We start from the raw sequence: 20,582 nt of genomic DNA on the forward strand, positions 1-20,582 counted from the left end.
TATCGAATTAGAACTTTAGCATGTACATATAGAATTAGAACTTTAGCATGTACATATAGAATTAGAACTTTAGCATGTGCATATCGAATTAGAACTTTAGCATGTACATATAGAATTAGAACTTTAGCATGTACATAAAGAATTAGCAAAAAAAATTGGCGATACGGATTTGCACAATAAAGTGGGCTTTGGAATGTACAAATTGAAGGTAAAATTACAAAATTCCCGACTCAGGGAGGAGATTCAGCCTCCCTCCACCTCTCAGATGCTCTCCTTCCCCTAGAACCTTCTGAGGTCCCAGACCCTCCCCCTCTCCCAGATCCACCACTCCCCTCCCAGTCCTCCTCTGCAGCACCTGGACTCAGGTTACGAAATATTCTCACTCCTTCAAGCAGGTTTCCGTTGACAGCTATGCACTTGTACCATGAACTGAGACAAATATATAGTTATTTTCATTTTTGCTGCTGCCATTTTGGACAATGGCAGTCTAGAACTGCAGTTGAAGTTGATACCATCTTACTTCTGTTATCAAATGAAATTCATTGACCCAAAAAACCTGCATTTAGACAATTTTCCCCGATTTTCTTGATATAGTTGCGATTTTGGAAAACGTACCCCGGGGGAATGCATTCATGTACACTTAGGAATCCTCAGACAGTTAATTCTATAGTTTGTGTGAAGGTAGTCCTTTGCTCATTGTCTAGGTGTTTGGGTATGGGGAAATGCATTGTTCGAATACTGTAGTCTATGTATTCCCAGTATGATGTTTCCCCATTTGCCACTATATCTCTTTCCTTCAATCCACCATCAATCCATTCCAACAATCCACCGTCGGACCGATGATCCAGCAATCTCTTCCTCTCAATCCATCCGCCATCGATCAATTATTCCAACAACCTCTTTCTCTCAATTCACCATCGGTCCATTCAAACAATCTTTCTTTCAATCCATCATTGGTCCATTCCAGCAAGCTCTTTCTTTCAATCCAAAATCGGTCCATTCCAACAACCTTTCTTTCAATCCACCATCAGTCTGTTTCAACAATCCACCATCCGTGTATTCCAGCAATCTCTTTCTCTCAATCCACCATTGGTCCTCTTCACCAAACCTCAATTCACCAAAATTCAATTCATCAACACCTTCTTCACCCCATCATTCCTTCCTCCAACCCCGCGATCGGTTTATTATCATCCTTCAGTCCGTCTGTACATTAAATCCACTCATTCTTGTATTCCCTCACATTCAATACATCTATTCATCCATCCCTCACCATTCGGACAACTCATTATTTTATCATTCCCAATTATCTATCTGTTCATCCGTCCCTCATTCCTTTATTTCCTCACAATTATCTATCTGTTCATCCATCCGTCCCTTCCATACTCAGACTCCAAATTACTCCCAACCCGTCAAAACCTGTGCGGGTGAGCGAGTCCCATCCCACATGTACCATATCTTACTATAATTCACCAAATGTCTGTCTGTCTGTGCGTCCGTCTGTTCCCAGGTACCGCAAAAACGGCTGAAACGATCACAACGAAGTTTTGGGTGGGTAATCCTGGGATCTCCTGGAGTAAAATAGGCTACATTGTTTTTACAATTTCAGCTTTGGCCTCCATCGTTTTCAGGTTTGGACTCCCGCATAACGTTGTTTTCAAACACCTCTGGATACGCTTCTTTTTCTTTCGACCTTACTGGTTGTGACGTGAAACGCAATCGGTGGATAACTCATGACACCCAGGAACATGTCGTGCTTGCCGACTCCGTTCACATCACTTCGGGGAGTTTGGGGGTACACTTGACATTTTACCTCTGGGTACACTTGACATTTTACCTCTGGGTACACTTGACATTTTACCTCTGGGTACACTTGACATTTTACCTCTGGGTACACTTGACATTTTACCTCTGGGTACACTTGACATTTTACCTCTGGGTACACTTGACATTTTACCTCTGGGTACACTTGACATTTTACCTCTGGGTACACTTGACATTTTACTTCTGGGTACACTTGACATTTTACCTCTGGGTACACTTGACATTTTACCTCTGGGTACACTTGACATTTTACCTCTGGGTACACTTGACATTTTACCTCTGGGTACACTTGACATTTTAGTTTTTACCTCTGGGTACACTTGACATTTTACCTCTGGGTACACTTGACATTTTACCTCTGGGTACACTTGACATTTTACCTCTGGGTACACTTGACATTTTACCTCTGGGTACACTTGACATTTTACCTCTGGGTACACTTGACATTTTACCTCTGGGTACACTTGACATTTTACCTCTGGGTACACTTGACATTTTACCTCTGGGTACACTTGACATTTTACCTCTGGGTACACCCATTTAACACCCTGAAGACCCAAAACACCCTGAAGACCCCAAAGACCCTTAAATACCTTTTCGACCCAAAAGACCCTTAAATACCCCCAAAGAACCAAAACACCCCAAATACTCTTAAAGACCCAGAGGAAACAAAAGACCCTTAAGACCCAAAAGCCTCTGAAGACACCAAAGACCTTGAAGACCCAAAACACCTCAAATACCCCAAATACCCTTAAAGGCCCAGTGGATCCAAAAGACCCTGAAGACCCAAATGGCCCTGAAGACCCAAAACATCATGAAGACCCAAAAGACATCAAAATGGTCAAAGATGCCTACCCCTCTGAAACGACATGTGGTGAGGCACGCGGAGCGCGCCAAGTCACGCCAGTAAATTACAATGTCAGTTTGTGTGTTTCTACAGATGTCTGCCCCCTCCTCACCCACCCTCCCCTCCCCCCCTCATAAGGGTAGGTTTTAAAGTCCAATCTTTTAACACGAATGTGTTCACTACGTTCTATTTTTGAGGACAAAACAAACTCGAAAAACATTTTCCATAAAAGAGTAATTATGTCTCTTCTATTGGAATTGTAGACGGTGGGTTGCAAACCCAGCCTCAAGGGCGGTGTACAGAAGCGTTTTTAAAATAACAATAAATACAAGGCGCAGGGAGGTGAAATTCGCTGCACATGAGGTGCAACACGAGCAGAATAAAACGAGTGTTCGTTTACATTTGTAGACAACAACAACAACATGCATTTTAAGGCCATTTTCCCTGCTAGAGCGGGGGTTAGCCTTGCGGTCCCCATGACAATCTTCTCCATTTTGCCCTATTTTCTGCATCTCCCCTTGTTAACCCTTTTGCCGGCATTTCTTCTTCCACCATCTTTAGCCAAGTGTTTCTCGGTCTTCCCCGTCCTCTACTTCCTTCTACATTCATTTCCATCACTCTTCTCAACCAGTCACTTTCATCCTTCCTCAACACATGACCAAACCATCTCAACCTGTTTCTCTTCACAGCATCCATCACAGGCCCTATTCCAATCATCTTTCACAATTCATCATTTGTCTTCCTCTCTCTCAACGATACTCCACACATCCACCGAACCATTCGCATTTCCACCCTTTCCAGCCTTCATTGCTGCTCCACGTTCATTACCCATGTCTCGCTCCCATAAATCATAACACTTCTCACACATGCAGCACACACCTTTCCCTTCAGCTTCAACGACACTCCCCTCATCATCAACACGCCAGTCAGTTCCCGAAACTTCTTCCATGCACATCTCACTCTAGCAACCGTTGCCGAGTCTGATCCACCTTCTCCATTCAGCATGTCTCCGAGGTAGCAAAATGTTTTCACACCTTCCAGCTTCACGCCGTCTCCAAGATCCAACTCAACATTTCCTCCATCTGCAGCTCCCTCTGTGCACACCTTACATTTGAATGTAGCTGCCACACTGGTTAATGACCCTCTCAGACCACTACATTTTTGATGAACCCACTTTGCGCACATTGTACATTGAATGGGGTTCACTCCGACACCCTTCCTGCACACAGCACAGGGCCACTTCCCAGTTCTTTCCACCTCACCACATGCTTTACCACTTGCCATCACCTTCATCTTTCCGATGTTCACCTTCAGACCTTTTGTCTCCATACATTCCTTCCACTTGTTCATCTTTTCCTTCAGTCCATCCATACTTTCCGCAATCAACACCAGATCATCTGCATACAACAACTCCCACGGTAAACCCTCCTTTACGTTCCGAGCCAGCACCTCCATCATAGCTACAAATAGTTGTGGACTTAGTACCGACCCCTGATGCACTCCCACCTTCACCTCAAACTCACCACTGTTTCCGTCCTTCATCCTTACAGCTGTGCTCGCTCTTTCGTACATTGCCATCACTACTCTGATCAACCATTCCTCCACTCCTAACTTCCTCAATGCCCATGTCACTACTTCGCGTGGAACCCTATCGAATGCTTTCTCCAGATCAACAAACCCAAAACACAACTTCTCCCTCTTCTCCATGTACTTCTCCTGCATCTGCCTTACAATAAAAAGTGCGTCTGTCGTTCCTCTTCCTGGCATAAATCCAAACTGCATTTCGTCGATCTTCACCTTCTTCCTTATCCTCCCATCCAACACCCTTTCCAATACCTTCATTCCATGCTCCAATAACTTTATCGCTCGATACAAGCCACAGTCCAGAGGGTCGCCTTTCCCCTTGTATAGAGGGACGAGGGTACTCAGTTCCCAAGCCACTGGAATGCGGCCTTCTTTCACCACCAGATTACAGATCTCTGTTATTCTCTTCACACCCCAACTTCCTGCTGCCTTCAACTTATTTCCCACAACTCCCGTCGGCCCTCTCGCTTTTCTACTCTTCGTTGCTTTTATCGCTTCCCCAACTTCCTTCTCAGTTATCTTCTCTGCCGGTCCTAAAACTGGGTTACTCTCTATGTTGCCATCCCATTCATTCTCTACATTCAACAGCATTTCCATATATCTCTTCCATCTTCCTTTAATTCCATCTGGGTCCACAACAATTTGTCCCACTTCATCCTTCAAGCAACTCACCCCCCCCCCCCCCCCCCCCACATCACACCTCTATTTCGCTATCTGCTTTGCAATCCTGAATACCGTTCTCTGACCCTCTTCCGAATCCAAGAGTTCTCCGAACATTTTCCTCCATGCCTCCTGCGCCTTTGCTACCTCTTTCTTTGCAGCCTTCTTGGCTGCCTTATAAATTTCATGCTCTGCTTTTTCTGCTCCCGTACCCTTCGCCTTCTGCCACTCCTTGAACTTCTTCCTCTTCTCGTCAATCCTCTTTCCAACTTCATCATCCCACCACCATGTTTCGGAGCGCCTCGGTGGTCCTTTTGTCCATCCACATACCTCACCAACGGCTCCCAACAGACTATCTTTCATTGACATCCAACCACTTTCAAGCTCAACCACATCATCCTCTGCAAATACTCAGCCTCTCTTTTAATGTCTCCCTCACTGTCACCTCTTTCAACCTCCATACCTTCATTCTCGGTTGGTACTTCACCCGCCGAGCTCTCCGCGCACCTTTCACCCTTATGTCATAGACAACCAAGTGGTGCTGTGAAACAGCCTCCTCCCCCGGGATCACCTTTGTGTCCCGGAGGTGCCCCCTATCTCACCTACGCACCATCAGGTAGTCAACGGTTGTCGTCGACCCACCTAATGTGTATGCAACAAGCTTATTATCCTCTTTCTGGAACTGAGTATTACAAATCAACAAATCAGCTCCATCAGCAAACTCCAAAATCCTTTCACCTTCTCCATTTCTCACACCATATCCGTAACCCCCATGAACTCCCTCAAAACCGTCTTTACTCCTTCCCACATGTCCATTTCGGTCTCCTCCTACCACAACAACTTCCTCATCTTTCACGTTTTCCATCAGCTTCTCTATTGCACACCAGAACCTGTCCTTCTCTTCATCGCTCCGACCAACCTGCGGAGCATATCCCGAGATGACGTTCACCAAGAGCTTTCCAATCATCATTTCACCATCATCAACCTTTCACTCACTCTAGTCACACTCACCACACTGTCTACAAACTCCTCAGGAAACAGGACACCAACACCATGCACGCCTTCTGGGCACCTTTGCCACACAAACTTGTATTTCTGTCCCTGCCTACCCTTCACCATTCTCACACCACTTCCCTTCCATCTCGTCTCCTGCACACAACATATCTCCACTCTTCTTCTGACCAATACTTCCACCACTTCTCCTGATCTCCCTGTCATTGTCCCTACATTCCATGTCCCAAACATCAGAAACCGATCTCCACGTGGGGCATCAGACGTGGAGATCGGTGGGGCATCAGACGTTTCGTCGTCATAAATGGAGTGATTTCCACCCTTGCTTCGATCGGGTTCCTGACCTTGAGTTTTGACGAGAGGGAGTGGGGTCCCCCACGGGGTACTTCGGGCTGTACCCTGCCCATATGTAGTTGTAATTGTCATGGTTCCCTTTTGGAGGCAATGTTTTATGGCCGGATGCCCTTCCTGACGCCGACCCTTTTAGTCGCCTCTTACGACATGCAGGGATACGGTGTACCTATTCTAGACCGGGGTACACACTAAACCTAAACCGGGGTACACACATTTGTAGAATGTCTAATAAACAAAGAAGATATAAGCACACCTGATACTAGGCTGAGGCTTCAGACTTTGGCACGGTCACGAGGCTGCAACATCAAATAAACTGTTCCAACAAATCAAGTGACGGGCTTTTTACTAGTTATATTATAAACAATTAATCCTCCATACAAACTGCCTTCCCACATTCTTCTTTCCCTGCACCTCAACATTTTTCACACGGGACAAGGCTTCTCAAATACATATTGTGCAGTGGAGCATTTGGGGGAGTGAAAGGTTTGGCGAGGGCACTCATCACAGCCATAGGCGCAGGAGAGATGGGGCGAGGCCGCCGTCGAATGCCTCCACAGAGTGACGCGGGGATTTTTCACAGCTGCATCGTGGGACCCGCCCCGTCGGGCCCTCACCAATGGGAAAAGGCTGCATGGGGGCAAAAGACACTTGGATGTACTGTCACCTCGAAGCTGTACTCGGCATGGCAAGTATAAAGCCCAGAACGCGGCTTGCTTTATGGCTGTTGTGTGTGCTGGGGACCCCTCATTACGACCACTGCCTACTCAAAGAATCGCCTGCTGGGACGAATTGTGCTGGGTGCAGGACAAGTGCTGGTACAAGCAGAAGCTACGCTAGGTCCAGAACAAAGGCGAGGGTGCAGTGGGGCCACAGAATCCCCTCGTGCACCGCAATGCTCCACAAAACTTACAACACACACTTTAGACACCAAATTGACACTCTACTGCCCATCCTCCCCATCCTTAACCCTTCCAAACCAACCCACCCATCCTCCCCTTTATATTGGTTGGTCCAACAGAACCCCGCCTCATTGTGTAAGTGAAGAGTCATCCCCAGACTCCAAATTGCTTGATTTTGCTGTAAATATATGGCCTTTCACATTTGATTTTGCTTTGTGAATAAAGGCTTGTGAATAATGTGCTTGATAATTGCCTGTTTGAGTTTTAAATAAATAATTGTTACATTTTCCAATGTTCCTTGTTCTTGTCCTTTCTTTCATTGAGCAGACGTAGTGTGTATGTAATATATAAACGGGAGTTCTACCCCACTGTTTTGCTTCGGCACTGGTTCGCCAGCGTTCCCCATGGTTCACTAGGTGGATTTCTTCACAAGGTTTTCTAGTTCACTAGTTCACTAGGTTTTCCCTATCTGATGGTTTAGTAGCATTTGGAAGTTGGGTGAACGATGAAGGCGCAGGCCTTAGTTGAGGTTATAGGTTACCAACAGGTAACACGACATAGAAGGCGAGAGGACCCTGCTAGAACTAATTATGGTGTCCACAGTTGCTTAACAACCTGTCGTGCCACGGAGTTATCCGTGGCACGGTAGCCTCAGGGTCAGTTGTGGCGGCGGGTCCGTGAGACCCTGAGACCCTGAGAGCCCGGCGAGTGTGCCGACACTGTATTACAAAACAAGTTTTCATTACAAAACAAGATTTCAGAGGGATGTGCCTCCATAATATTTTAGAACATGTACAAAGAACACATTTGCTGAGCATTATAAGATAATGGATTGCATTATAATGGAAACACCATAATAATTTTCCAGCAGACTGGTTCTCCGGCTTAAAGTCTTTCGGAGGGACAGCACTCACAGTGTTGCCTCGCTCTGCATATGAAACGCCAAGATGACAGTATATAGCTGGGTCGGGATTCGAACCCAGGATAGACAGCTCAAAGGCGAGTGTGCAAAACCTCTAAACTACATCATTGGGCAAGATAACATTGGCGAATTAACAAACATTGAAAGATTCGGAAATAACATTGTAGTTGGATTTTTCCCCCAGAAGGAAACAGCTAATTGCCCCCTCTGGAAGGGACTCCAATTTAGTCCGAAGATAGCTCGCTGATGTCGTTTGAAAAATGACACAATATCCTTTTGCGGATAAAATAATCATACTAATGGTGGATCCCTTCTGAATGCGTAGTTATCCTTGCAAACCACTCCCGTTTTCAAACGCTTCATTACTTGCCTTCTGCCTCAGAAATGTATCAAATGTATTACCTTTCCTCCTTACCTGGCTAGCACAGGTACCCAGAAAGGTAAGGAAACCGTGCCAGTTAAGACACAAAGCTCTGGATCTATCCGAGTCTGGATTTCGACTGTGATGTCAAAGCAAAGGACGGTAAATTGTGAAAGTAAATGCCAGTTTCATAATTACAAGCGTTTTGTACTGTAAAAACGAGCTTGTTACACTTACACCATGAATCCCATGATCGGTTGTTGACATTGCATCAACATAGCTGAAGCGCCTAAACATTTTACCTTTCTGTTTCTACCTAAAGCAACAACAAAACTAACAATTCAGTTTCTTGTGCTCCTCTGTCTCTTGGTCGTTCTACTCACCTCCGTAGTCTTGGTTACATGCTCATTATCGTGAACATCGACCCTAGAGGGATCTCTGGCTGAAACTATAGCAGGCAATTAAAAATGAAAATGTTCAGTGTCCTCAACAAAGAGACCAGAAAGATGTATACAGAGAAGTGAGAGGGATCCGGGGAGGGAGATTTGTCAAAACTCGTCCACAACTTTTCGAGATATCGTGATATATATCGGTTTAGCCCTATCTCTCGAAGGTGAAGAATCACTTAAAAAATTCTCTGATCTGGATCTTCACCAGAATCGAATCAATTCGTTGTTTTCACACACCCAACCTGTCCACCAAATCTCATCCGAATCCATCCACAACTTTTTGAGATATCATGCTCACAGAGAAACAAACAGACAGGGGTGAAAACATAACCTACGCCTGCATTCGGTGGCGGAGGTAACTAGCAAATGAACCACCAGGCCAATACACACAAAAAGCAAGGATTTCCTGATATACAGTGCCCTCCAAAAGTATTGGAATAGTGAAGTCAAATTTGTTATTATTGCTATATTATCAAAAAATTGGATTTGACATCAAATATGAATCTATCAAGTGCAGAAGGTCAGATTTTATGTTTTGGTATCTATATTTGGTATTTTATGATTTTCGTGACTATAAACTCTTCTTCCAGACGTGACGTGACTATAAACTCTTCTTCTGGTGCAGTCAAGATGTGGCAGAAATAAGTTGGCCATCCTCCAACATGACAGGTTAGGGTTAGTACCCTGGCCAAATTCTAAACTTCTTCCATGATCTCATGTAGGGGAAACTGATAAATCCGACACACCATATCTCTCTCTCCGAAAGGACCGTTCCATTAACATTCCATCTTCTATTTTTTTTAACAACCGTCTCAAAGAGGTTCAGTCCCTCATACTCTTGGGTCTCACACTCAGCCATTAACTCTCTTAGATAAACCACATTTCAAAGTTGGCCTCCAAAGCCAGACACTGACTGGGCATCCTCTGCCATACAAAGTCCTTCCTTGGCATACCTGAGCTCATATCCACCTACAAGGCCTTCATCTGCAGCTTGATGTAGTACTGCTCTCCCCTATGGGCTGGCTCTTCTGCCTCAGTCTTGCTCAGCTTGATGCCATGGAAACTAAGACTTTAAAGATCATTGGAATTTCTTGCGATGAAGCTGAGTCGATGGGCCCATTAATTCGCCATCGTTGACACGTCGCCGCTCGTCTCTCTGTTTCCTTCCGCCTCATTTTTGGTCTTGCACCCTCTGCCCTCTCTGTATCTACAGGACACACGCGTTCCCTCTTCGTGAAACTGCCTAAATCCAGAACCACTGCTCATCCCCACCCATTTATTCCTCTTTTCCCATCGGTGGAACTACCTTCCACACTCTCTTTGATCTCATTCTTTCCTGTAGGACCTAGGTCTTCAAAACAGCTGTTTACCACCATCTCAGGTGGTATCCCTCATCCAAAGCTATGATATTTTCTAAACCCGTTAAACCACCCCACCCCTCCCCAAATTTTGCTTTTGTATCCATCTTGTCCACCCCTTGCATTCTCCCCTAACCCTCATCGTTACCTACATCCCTTTTTTGTCTGTCTTCATCTACCTTCTCCCTCGACCCTGCTATTGCTATTTCCCCTTCATCCTGTTGTTACCTCCACCACTGAAGATGGATAGAGGTTATATTTTAACCCCTGTCTGTCTGTTTGTCTATCTGTCTGTTTGTTAACAGGATATTTCAAAAAGTTGTGGATGGATTATGACAAAACTAGGTGGATGAGTTGGGTAAGTGGCAATAACAGGCTGCAGCACCTGCAGAAATGATGCAAGCAACAGGCAGGTGTCGCATGCTCCTGCATGGTGAACAACAAATTAATTTGCCTAAACTTCGCAAAATATACCATCGGATCTTTCATGTAAATAAGCACATGCAACCCAATAGAACAGTGTTTAACATGACACACCCTAACCTTGATGTTTGGAAAGCAACAATTCTGCTAAAAATATGAGCATCTGTGTAATATTATATCGGGTTATGACTCAAACTCTTTTGTGTTTGCTCTGGCCGGAGATTGTTGAACTTAAACAGCTCATATATCATATCCATGAAAATGCTTTTCTCTAATAGAAACAATTTCCTCTACATTTTTTTAAAGAAAAACCAAACTCGACCTACCTGCTGTATATCACAATAGGCAAAAATGTCTGCCAGACTTGGTTGTTGTCCGCACAGGAACGCCTTTCCTGCCAGGAAATAGTTCTTGAGAAGGCACAGTGAACCATCCAGGTGGGAAACCATGGCCTCTACTCGCTTCGTAGGCACGGGGCAGCCCGTAATGGCGGGCAGAACACCCTATTAAATCATGCGGGAAACAAGGGCATTAGAAAAGGTTCTTCTTACCAAATCATCCATTATTTCTCAAAATACACATCTCAAAATTGGCAGTGCACTGAGAGAAGGCAGAGTGAGAGAATTGTGCCTTCGGATGGTTTGTGTCACTATTCATTTCTGCTCCTTGATGCAGTTTGTGCTTTTGGGATTTTTTGACCGATGCTGTGATGACATGCAGTTTGCCACAACCCACCGATTAGCCTGCACGTTCCATTCATATATTCCTTTCCACCCACTATACAAACAGTGGATTGCAAACACGAAGAGTTTAATTCAAATCAATTTATCTTTTGTATGCAAGAACAGGGTAACGGAGGGTAAAAGGAAATAAAGTGACAATGGGGAAGTGGGCAGCATGTGGGTGCAACAAGCAAGGGAATGAGCCAAGAGAGGATGTTTGCTAGCAAGAGGGTTGAGTTAAATAGGGTTCAGGGGTGACATGGTGCACCGGCAGCTTGAAAACCTTAAAGCCCAGTTGAAGCATAATTGGTGAGAAAATGATTGCGAGTTGGAGGATATGTCCATCTTACCTCTAGGGCCATAATTAGGCCACACAATGGCCGCAAACCCATGTGCTGCCAGGACAGAAACTCATCCACCCTTGCCCGTGTCTTCACATCCTCTGGATACCAATGCTTGGGTACATTAGACCAGCTAACCACGTACTTGGCGATGGCAACGCTGCACACAAAGTGATAGCAACAATTTTCCAATTAGTATTGCTCTTGTAGAGTAATGGGAATAGACAAAAATGTGAATAAGTGGGCATGATGACAGAGGGGAAATTAAAATCCATAGAATTACTTGCGGAATTTAGAACCAACTGCAGAGCAATGATGTAAGATCTTATAGTATAGCTTATAGGATCATGGAGCTATACCATATCCTACATATATAATATAATCCTCATGGTCTATTTCTTCAATTTTTGAAAATCTCAACTGGTTTGAAAATTTCATTACATCTTTTGATTTGAAGAAAGACAACCATCAAATTATCATACAAGCTTTCTGTGCTCCCATTATTAATTGGCAGACAAGAGGGAGCTTTGAGCAGTGCATATCCCAAAGGGAAAGTGTCAACAACTTTTAATCTGCAACTTACAATCGAAGCAACAGCAATGAAGAGATGTACACTGACATTTGTCTTTTGGAGGACAGACTGATTTGATAAAGTCAGCAGTCCCATCAAAGTTCTAATATGTAGACACTTGTAAACGGCCCTCTGAAGGGTGTGCCACATGTCATGATTGACACTAAAGTAGATTGGAGAAAAGAGTCCAGTGACCTCCACAAGGCATATACCATTTACTGCTATACCACTATACCATGGACCAAGAGGTAGGTAGTGGTCCACCATGGCAATTAATTTCGTAGCATGGCAGTTGTAATACTGTGGACGACCATGGGCATCAATATAGAACACCATGTACCAACGACCACTGAGCCCAAAAAAGGGAAGCTCGGAATGGTCAAATAGACTTCCCCGACTTTACATTAACACCAAAACAATACAAGGGCTTTTTGCTTCGAGGGCTTGATCAGCAGGGCTTGATCGCCAAACCAACACATCCGCCAAACCAAAACATCTGCCAAACCAACATATGCACCAAACCAACACATGCATTAAACCAACACCTCCACCAAACCAACATCCACGAAATCAACACATGCGCCAAACCAATACATGCGCCAAACCAACACATCGGCCAAACCAACACATCCGCCAAACCAACACATGTACCAAACCAACATTCACGAAATCAACACATGCGCCAAACCAACACATGCATCAAACCAACACATCCGCCAAACCAACACATGCATCAAACCAACACATGCATCAAACCAACACATGCATCAAACCAACACATGCATCAAACCAACACATCCGCCAAACCAACACATGCATCAAACCAACACATCCGCCAAACCAACACATCCACCAAACCAACACATCCACCAAACCAACACATCCACCAAACCAACACATGCGCCAAACCAACACATGTACCAAACCAACATTCACAAAATCAACACATGCGCCAAACCAACACATGCATCAAACCAACACATGCATCAAACCAACACATCCGCCAAACCAACACATCCACCAAACCAACACATCCACCAAACCAACACATGCGCCAAACCAAAACATGCGCCAAACCAACACATCCAACAAACCAACACATCTGCTAAACCAACACATCCGCCAAACCAACACATGCCCCAAACCAACACATGTGCCAAACCAACACATCCGCAAAACCAACACATGCACCAAAACAACACATGCGCCAAACGAACACATGCCCCAAACCAACACATCCACCAAACCAACACATCTGCGAAACCAACACATGCACCAAACCAACACATGCACGAAAACCAACACATGCATCAAACCAACACATGCATCAAACCAACACATGCATGAAACCAACACATGCGTGAAACCATCACATGCATCAAACCAACACTGGCATCAAACCAACACATGCGCCAAACCAACACATCCGCCAAACCAACATATGCGCCAAACCAACACATCCGCCAAACCAACACATGCATCAAACCAACACAGGCGCCAAACCAACACATGCATCAAACCAACACATGCATCAAACCAACACATGCATCAAACCAACACATGCATCAAACCAACACATGCGCCAAACCAACACATGCATCAAACCAACACATGCATCAAACCAACACATCTGCCAAACCAACACATGCATCAAACCAACACATGCATCAAACCAACACATGCGCCATACCAACACATGCGCCAAACCAACACATGCATCAAACCAACACATCCGCCAAACCAACACATGCATCAAACCAACACATGCATCAAACCAACACATGCATCAAACCAACACATGCATCAAACCAACACATGCATCAAACCAACACATGCTTCAAACCAACACATGGGCCAAACCAACACATGCATCAAACCAACACATCCGCCAAACCAACACATGCATCACACCAACACATGCATCAAACCAACACATGCGCCATACCAACACATGCGCCAAACCAACACATGCGCCAAACCAACACATCTGCCAAACCAACACATGCATCAAACCAACACATGCACCAAACCAACACATCCGCCAAACCAACACATGCGCGAAACCAACACATGCATCAAACCAACACATGCGCCAAACCAACACATGCACCAAAGCAACACATCCGCCAAACCAACACATGCATCAAACCAACACATCCACCAAACCAACGCCTCCACCAAACCAACATTCACAAAATCAACACATGCGCCAAACCAACACATGCATCAAACCAACACATCCACCAAACCAACGCCTCCACCAAACCAGCATTCACATTCACAAAATCAACATATGCGCCAAACCAACACATCCGCCAAACCAACACATGCATCAAACCAACACAGGCGCCAAACCAACACATGCATCAAACCAACACATGCATCAAACCAACACATGCATCAAACCAACACATGCATCAAACCAACACATCTGCCAAACCAACGTCTCCACCAAACCAACATTCATGAAATCAACACATGCACCAAACCAACACATGCATAAAGCCAACACATGCGCCAAACCAACACATGAAACAAACCAACACATGCACAAAACCAACACATGCATCAAACCAACACATCCGCCAAATCAACACATGTGCCAAACCAACACATGCACAAAACCAACACATGCATCAAACCAACACATGCATCCAACCAACACATGCATCCAACCAACACATGCATCAAACCAAAATATGCGCTAAACCAAGATATGCATCAAACCAACACATCCACCAAACCAACGCCTCCACCCAACCAACATTCACGAAATCAACACATGTGCCAAACCAACGCCTCCATCAAACCAACATCCACAAAATCAACACATGCGTGAAAGCAACACATGCGCCAAACCAACATATGTGCCAAACCAATGCATCCGCCAAACCAACGCATGCGCCAAACAACACATCCAAACCAACACAATTGTAATGTCCGGGGACTTGATTGGTCCTTGCATGTCTATCATATATCAACTATGCTGTGCATGTTAGCAAAGAATGGTCAAAGGGTTCATCTTACATTTATAGTTAACTTTCTACAACTTGCATTAGAATGCATCGTGTAAATAGCTTCTCTTATTATGGTTTGTTAATAAATCATATTCATGAAGCAATATTATATACTGGCAAAGGTACCTGGCGTTACCTGGGCAAAGCCGAGTCCCTCTTCCTACCCGTTCCCTTTTTTTTTTGTATGCAGGATCGAGGCTCGTGAAAGAGCTAACATTTTTCACACAAAAAATCAAACAAACACACAAAGTATATAATAAGGGTAGCGGTAGACCAGATGGGGAGAGAAGGGGAAGCACACAAACACAACATTTGAGAGCAGGGACATCGGGAGATCTGTGGGAGGGAGAGGGCTTGGGGGGAGGAGGCGTGGGAAGGGGGGGGGGGGGGAGGGGTGCGAAAAGTATAAAACACAAGGATGTAGGAGCCGTGCTCCCACGTCAATCGGAAGAATGGACGCGACAAAAAGCTGGAATTCGTCCGAGTTTCTTTATTGTCACAAAACAACTCGGGTACTCTGAAAAGCCCATTTATCGGGCAGCAATATATATACACACATTATCCCGGAGCGTTTGCCCGGGAAAGGCGAGAGGGGGCGTGGCCGGGCGTCCTGGCCGCGGCCTGGCAAGTCGAGGGCGGGCATGCCCGGGCATGCCCGGGCGTCCCGGCCGAGGCCTGGCAAGTTGAGCGCGGGCCTGCCCGGGCGTCCTGGACGAGCCCGGCATGGTGATCGCTCCGCGTCCTTGGTAGGTGCAAGGCGATTGTGTAAACCCAGCGGTAGCCGCTACAAGGACACCCTTACCCTTCCCTTCCTTCCTTACACCCTTACCCGTCCCTTCTCTCACCTCAACCCTGCCTCCTAAAACCCCACCTTCCTCCCTCTGGACTCCTACCCCACTCCTTCCCCTCCCACAAAGGTACCCCGCGTTGCCCGGGATCTTTCGTACATCTATTGGACTACCACAATTAAGCACATATTTGGAGACACATATTTTATTTATCAAACTGCAAAATATTGAACAGAAATATCAACAAAACTGAACACATTATTGGAATGCTTTTGGGTAGACAATATTGAATGTTTTTCCATCAAGTGCCAGAACATTATATATATGTATATATGTGTATGTATATATATATAGATACACATACACATACAGATCAAAATCGCTTGTTTTACAATTTTTGCTGGGTGTATATATGGTGAAGTTGGATAAAGCGGTAACCTTTTTTCTACAAACCCTTTTTTCACCCTTGCGAGTTATGTCGTTAGATGAGCATGAACATTACCTGTAAATCAATGTATAGGTTGTGTTTGTACTATTTTCGGTTTTTGAATAATTAGTGATTACTGCATTTGAGAAGTCACATGACTCCTTCGCCGATCTTACCGATCATTGTGACGTCCTAATTAACAGTTAATTTTCACATCTGATCCCATATTTGACAACTGGAGCTCACCATCTCACCAATTGTATAGGTATCCGGGTTGAAATCCGAAAACATTTCTGGGTATATATGGATCTACTCTCGGAGATGGCAGCAGGTGGTTGGCTGGTGGTTCATATGTTTTTATAAGTTATGAATTGCGAGAAAATTATTCTTTAAACCCCCATGTAATGTGCATCATGGTAAAACAAAATGTGATCCTATAACGTTTGTCGCAATTAACCTTGGGAGCTCAGAGGAGTAGGGAAAATCATATTGCTCCAACCTCCTAATTTGAAAACTATAGCAACTACAAAACGTTGTGCTGTGCAGAGTTTTGTAGGCATGAAGATCAGTCATTCGATGATATGAGTGAGGAAAGTGAACAAATTAATATTGAGCGCTTCATAGTACAGAAACCATTGCAACCTGGCCTTTCCCAAGTCAAGGCATTGTTGAGCTGGTCGAAACAAAAAGGTGGCTTGTGGTGACATGACATGTGGTGGTTATGTGGTATGTTATGTGGTATGTTATGACACATGCGAGGTGACAGCAGGCTGACCAAGATGGCGTGCCACCATCTTGGTAAGGCTTTTTCGATTTTCCATGATGAGCACCTCGTTAATTCTCTTCAAACTCGGTGTTTAAATTGACACAAACACACAGTTATCATTCACCTTGGAGTTCTCTTCGTATGCATGCAAAGATTCGGGCCGCTAAGTTTCATGGTTTTGGAGTTATGGAGTAGACACACACACACACACACACACACACACACACACACACACACACACACACACACACACACACACTGGCACACACTTTAGAAATAATCTATAAAAATGAATGTACAGTATTCATTTTCAGAAATGTCCCGTTGATGAGGAAAGTTATTGTTGGGGTTGGGAGGCGGATGGCAGTTAATTGATCGATTATCATTTTTATGTTAAAATTTTCAATTCTGTTCTTCAAATCACTTTACCACTAGAGACTTGCAGTTAAAGAATCACGAAACATGAAACCCCACACAAAGCATACCGATGCCATTGTTATGACACATTTGGCAGCCAATTGCCGAGAGCAAAGCAAACTTTTCCATTGTTCTCACCTCCATATAGGTTTTCTTTCACCTTCTTTGAATATAATAAGCTTTTAAATAGTATTTCGCCTTTGCACGTGGGATTACCTTTGCAAATACCACTTCTTTCTCACGGTATAGTATGCCCGGCCCTTGGTTAATGATAAATGCTCCCTTTACAAATAGGGGGAAAAAATGAGATATGAAGGCAATGGTGGCCAGAATCGAAAATAGTTGAAAAGTGTAAGCTTTGGCAGTGGGGCTACCATAGGTTGTTGTAACCTTGTAAGGGATTCTTGGAAAAGATTGACAACTTTCTGGACGCACGTGGTATGTCGTAAACTTTCTGGACGTACACAGTATGTCGTAAACCTCCTGGATGTACACGGTATGTCGTAAACTTTCTGGACGTACACGGTATGTCATAAACTTTCTGGACGTACACGGTATGTAAACTTTCTGGATGTACACAGTATGTCTTAAATTTTCTAGACGTACACGGTATGTCGTAAACTTTCTGGACGTACACGGTATGTCGTAAACTTTCTGGATGTACACGGTATGTCGTAAACTTTCTGGACGTACACGGTATGTCGTAAACTTTCTGGACGTACACGGTATGTCATAAACTTTCTGGACGTATGCACAGTATGTCTTAAACTTTCTGGACGTACACGGTATGTCGTAAGCTTTCTGGACGTACACAGTATGTTTTAAACTTTCTGGACATACACGGTATGTCGTAAACTTTCTGGACGTACACGGTATGTCGTAAACTTTCTGGATGTACACAGTATGTCGTAAACTTTCTGGATGTACACGGTATGTCATAAACGTTGTGGACGTACACAGTATGTCGTAAACTTTCTGGACGTACACGGTATGTCGTAAACTTTCTGGACACACTTGGTCCACCAGCAACTCCTCCTAGTGAAACTGCCTGTAATCCAGAATGGCTGCTGAGCTGTCCTGCCTGATCTGTTCTGTGTCATATCTCTTCCATGAGCCTAGACCTTGAATTAAAATGAAATAGCTTATCAAGTTTTTCTTAAGAAACACCTCAGTCTCTTTTAGGGCAACGGTGGCACCGACGTCAAGTATGGCGATTCTCTTGATATGAATTATATTTGATCAAGAAATATCAAATATATTATACAACCAATGGCTTGATCTCTGATCATCAATTTGGTTTCAGACCAGGTCACTCTACTCTGGACATGCTGCTTCTGCTGTCTCAACAATGGATGGAGGTCCTCAATGCCAAACAGGAAATTAGAGCTGTCTCCCTCGACATATCACGTGCCTTCGACACGGTCTGGCACCCCGCTCTGCTCACCAAACTCTCCTCCTTTGGTATCCATGGAAATCTCCACGCATGGCTGGCGGACTTCCTCTCTAGTCGTCGTCAACGTGTGGCCCTGAATGGGTTTCTCTCATCTCCTCTTCCTGTTCAGGCTGGAGTTCCCCAAGGCAGTGTTCTGGGCCCCGTGCTTTTTCTGGTCTTCATCAATGATCTCTCTGACTCTCTCGAAAATCCTCTCTATCTCTTTGCTGATGACTCCACTCTCTGCCGCTCCATTCCTCTTCCCTCAGATCGGCAGTCTGCTGCCTCCTCACTCTCTGAAGACCTGGACAAAATCACAGACTGGTCAAACAAGTGGAACATGTCTTTCAATCCTGACAAATCTCACACTCTTACTATGTCTCTCCGAAAAGATCGACTGGACAACCCTCCCATCTACTTTCTCAACAATCCTCTCCAAGAAGTTCTGTCGCTCAAGATTTTGGGTCTCACTATCTGCCATGATCTTTCTTGGGAAAACCACATTTCCAAGCTGGCCTCCAAAGCCAGTCGCCGACTGGGCATCCTCCGTCGTGCGAAGTCCTTCCTCGGCACACCTGAGCTCCTCACCACATACAAGGCTTTCATCCGCAGCTCAATGGAATACTGTTCTCCCCTATGGGCCGGTGCTCCTGCCTCACACCTAGCTCGGCTTCACGCTGTTGATACCAAAGCTTTCAGAATTATTGGAATCTCCCGCGATGAAGCTATCTCTGAGGGCCTTTCACTCACTCACCGCAGGCAGGTAAGTGGTCTTTCTGTCTTCTACCGACTCCTCTCCAGCCTTGCACCCCCAGCTCTCTCTGTGCTCTGTCCCCCAAATATTCCTACAGGTCGCACAAGATCTGCCAGCAACCCTCTGATGGTTAAACTGCCGAAATCTCGGCTCTCTGCTCACCTTCACTCTTTCATTCCTCTTTTCTCCCGCCTCTGGAACAAACTCCCTCACTCCCTTCAATCCCACTCCTCCCTCCAGGTCTTTAAAACAGCTGTTCACCACCATCTCTTATCTTCCCCCATCCAAAACCTTGATCTTTTCTACCCCCGCTAATTCACCACAGATCCACCTTGTTTGAAATTCCAACTTCTTTCCTGGAAGTCCTGGCAGTGTCCATATGTTTTATACCTCTCCCACCGCCCCCTTCCCATGCCCCCCCCCCCCCCCCCAAAGCCCTCGCCCTCTCTCAGATCTCTCGATGTCTCCATGTCTCTCGGTCCCTGCTCTCAAATGTTGTGTTTGTGTCCTTCCCCCTCTCTCCCCATCTTGTCTACCACTCCCGATGTTATATGTTTTATGTGTCGGTTTGTCTTTCTGTGTGATTAATGTTCGCTCTTTCACGAGCCTCGGTCTTGTATACAAAAAAAAAAAAAAAAAAAAAAAAACCGCAAGATAT

At 44.9% G+C, this 20,582-nt stretch overlaps 1 protein-coding gene across 1 annotated transcript in view; it reads right to left on the bottom strand.

The window, feature by feature from the left end:
- The window catches only part of LOC137418444 (glutathione S-transferase theta-3-like), a 36,574-nt gene that overhangs the window by 8,322 nt on the left and 7,670 nt on the right, over positions 1 to 20,582 (bottom strand). The window contains exons 3-4 of the mRNA XM_068104506.2: positions 11,762 to 11,912; positions 11,016 to 11,192 (exon numbers count right to left, since the gene is read on the bottom strand). Of these exons, the coding sequence (XP_067960607.2) occupies positions 11,016 to 11,192; positions 11,762 to 11,912 (328 nt within the window). The remainder of the gene's footprint in view (positions 1 to 11,015; positions 11,193 to 11,761; positions 11,913 to 20,582) is intronic.

Source organism: Myxine glutinosa, chromosome 6, assembly GCF_964187855.1.
Source record: "Myxine glutinosa chromosome 6, kmMyxGlut1.1, whole genome shotgun sequence".
In the NCBI taxonomy this organism is placed as follows: domain Eukaryota; kingdom Metazoa; phylum Chordata; class Myxini; order Myxiniformes; family Myxinidae; genus Myxine; species Myxine glutinosa.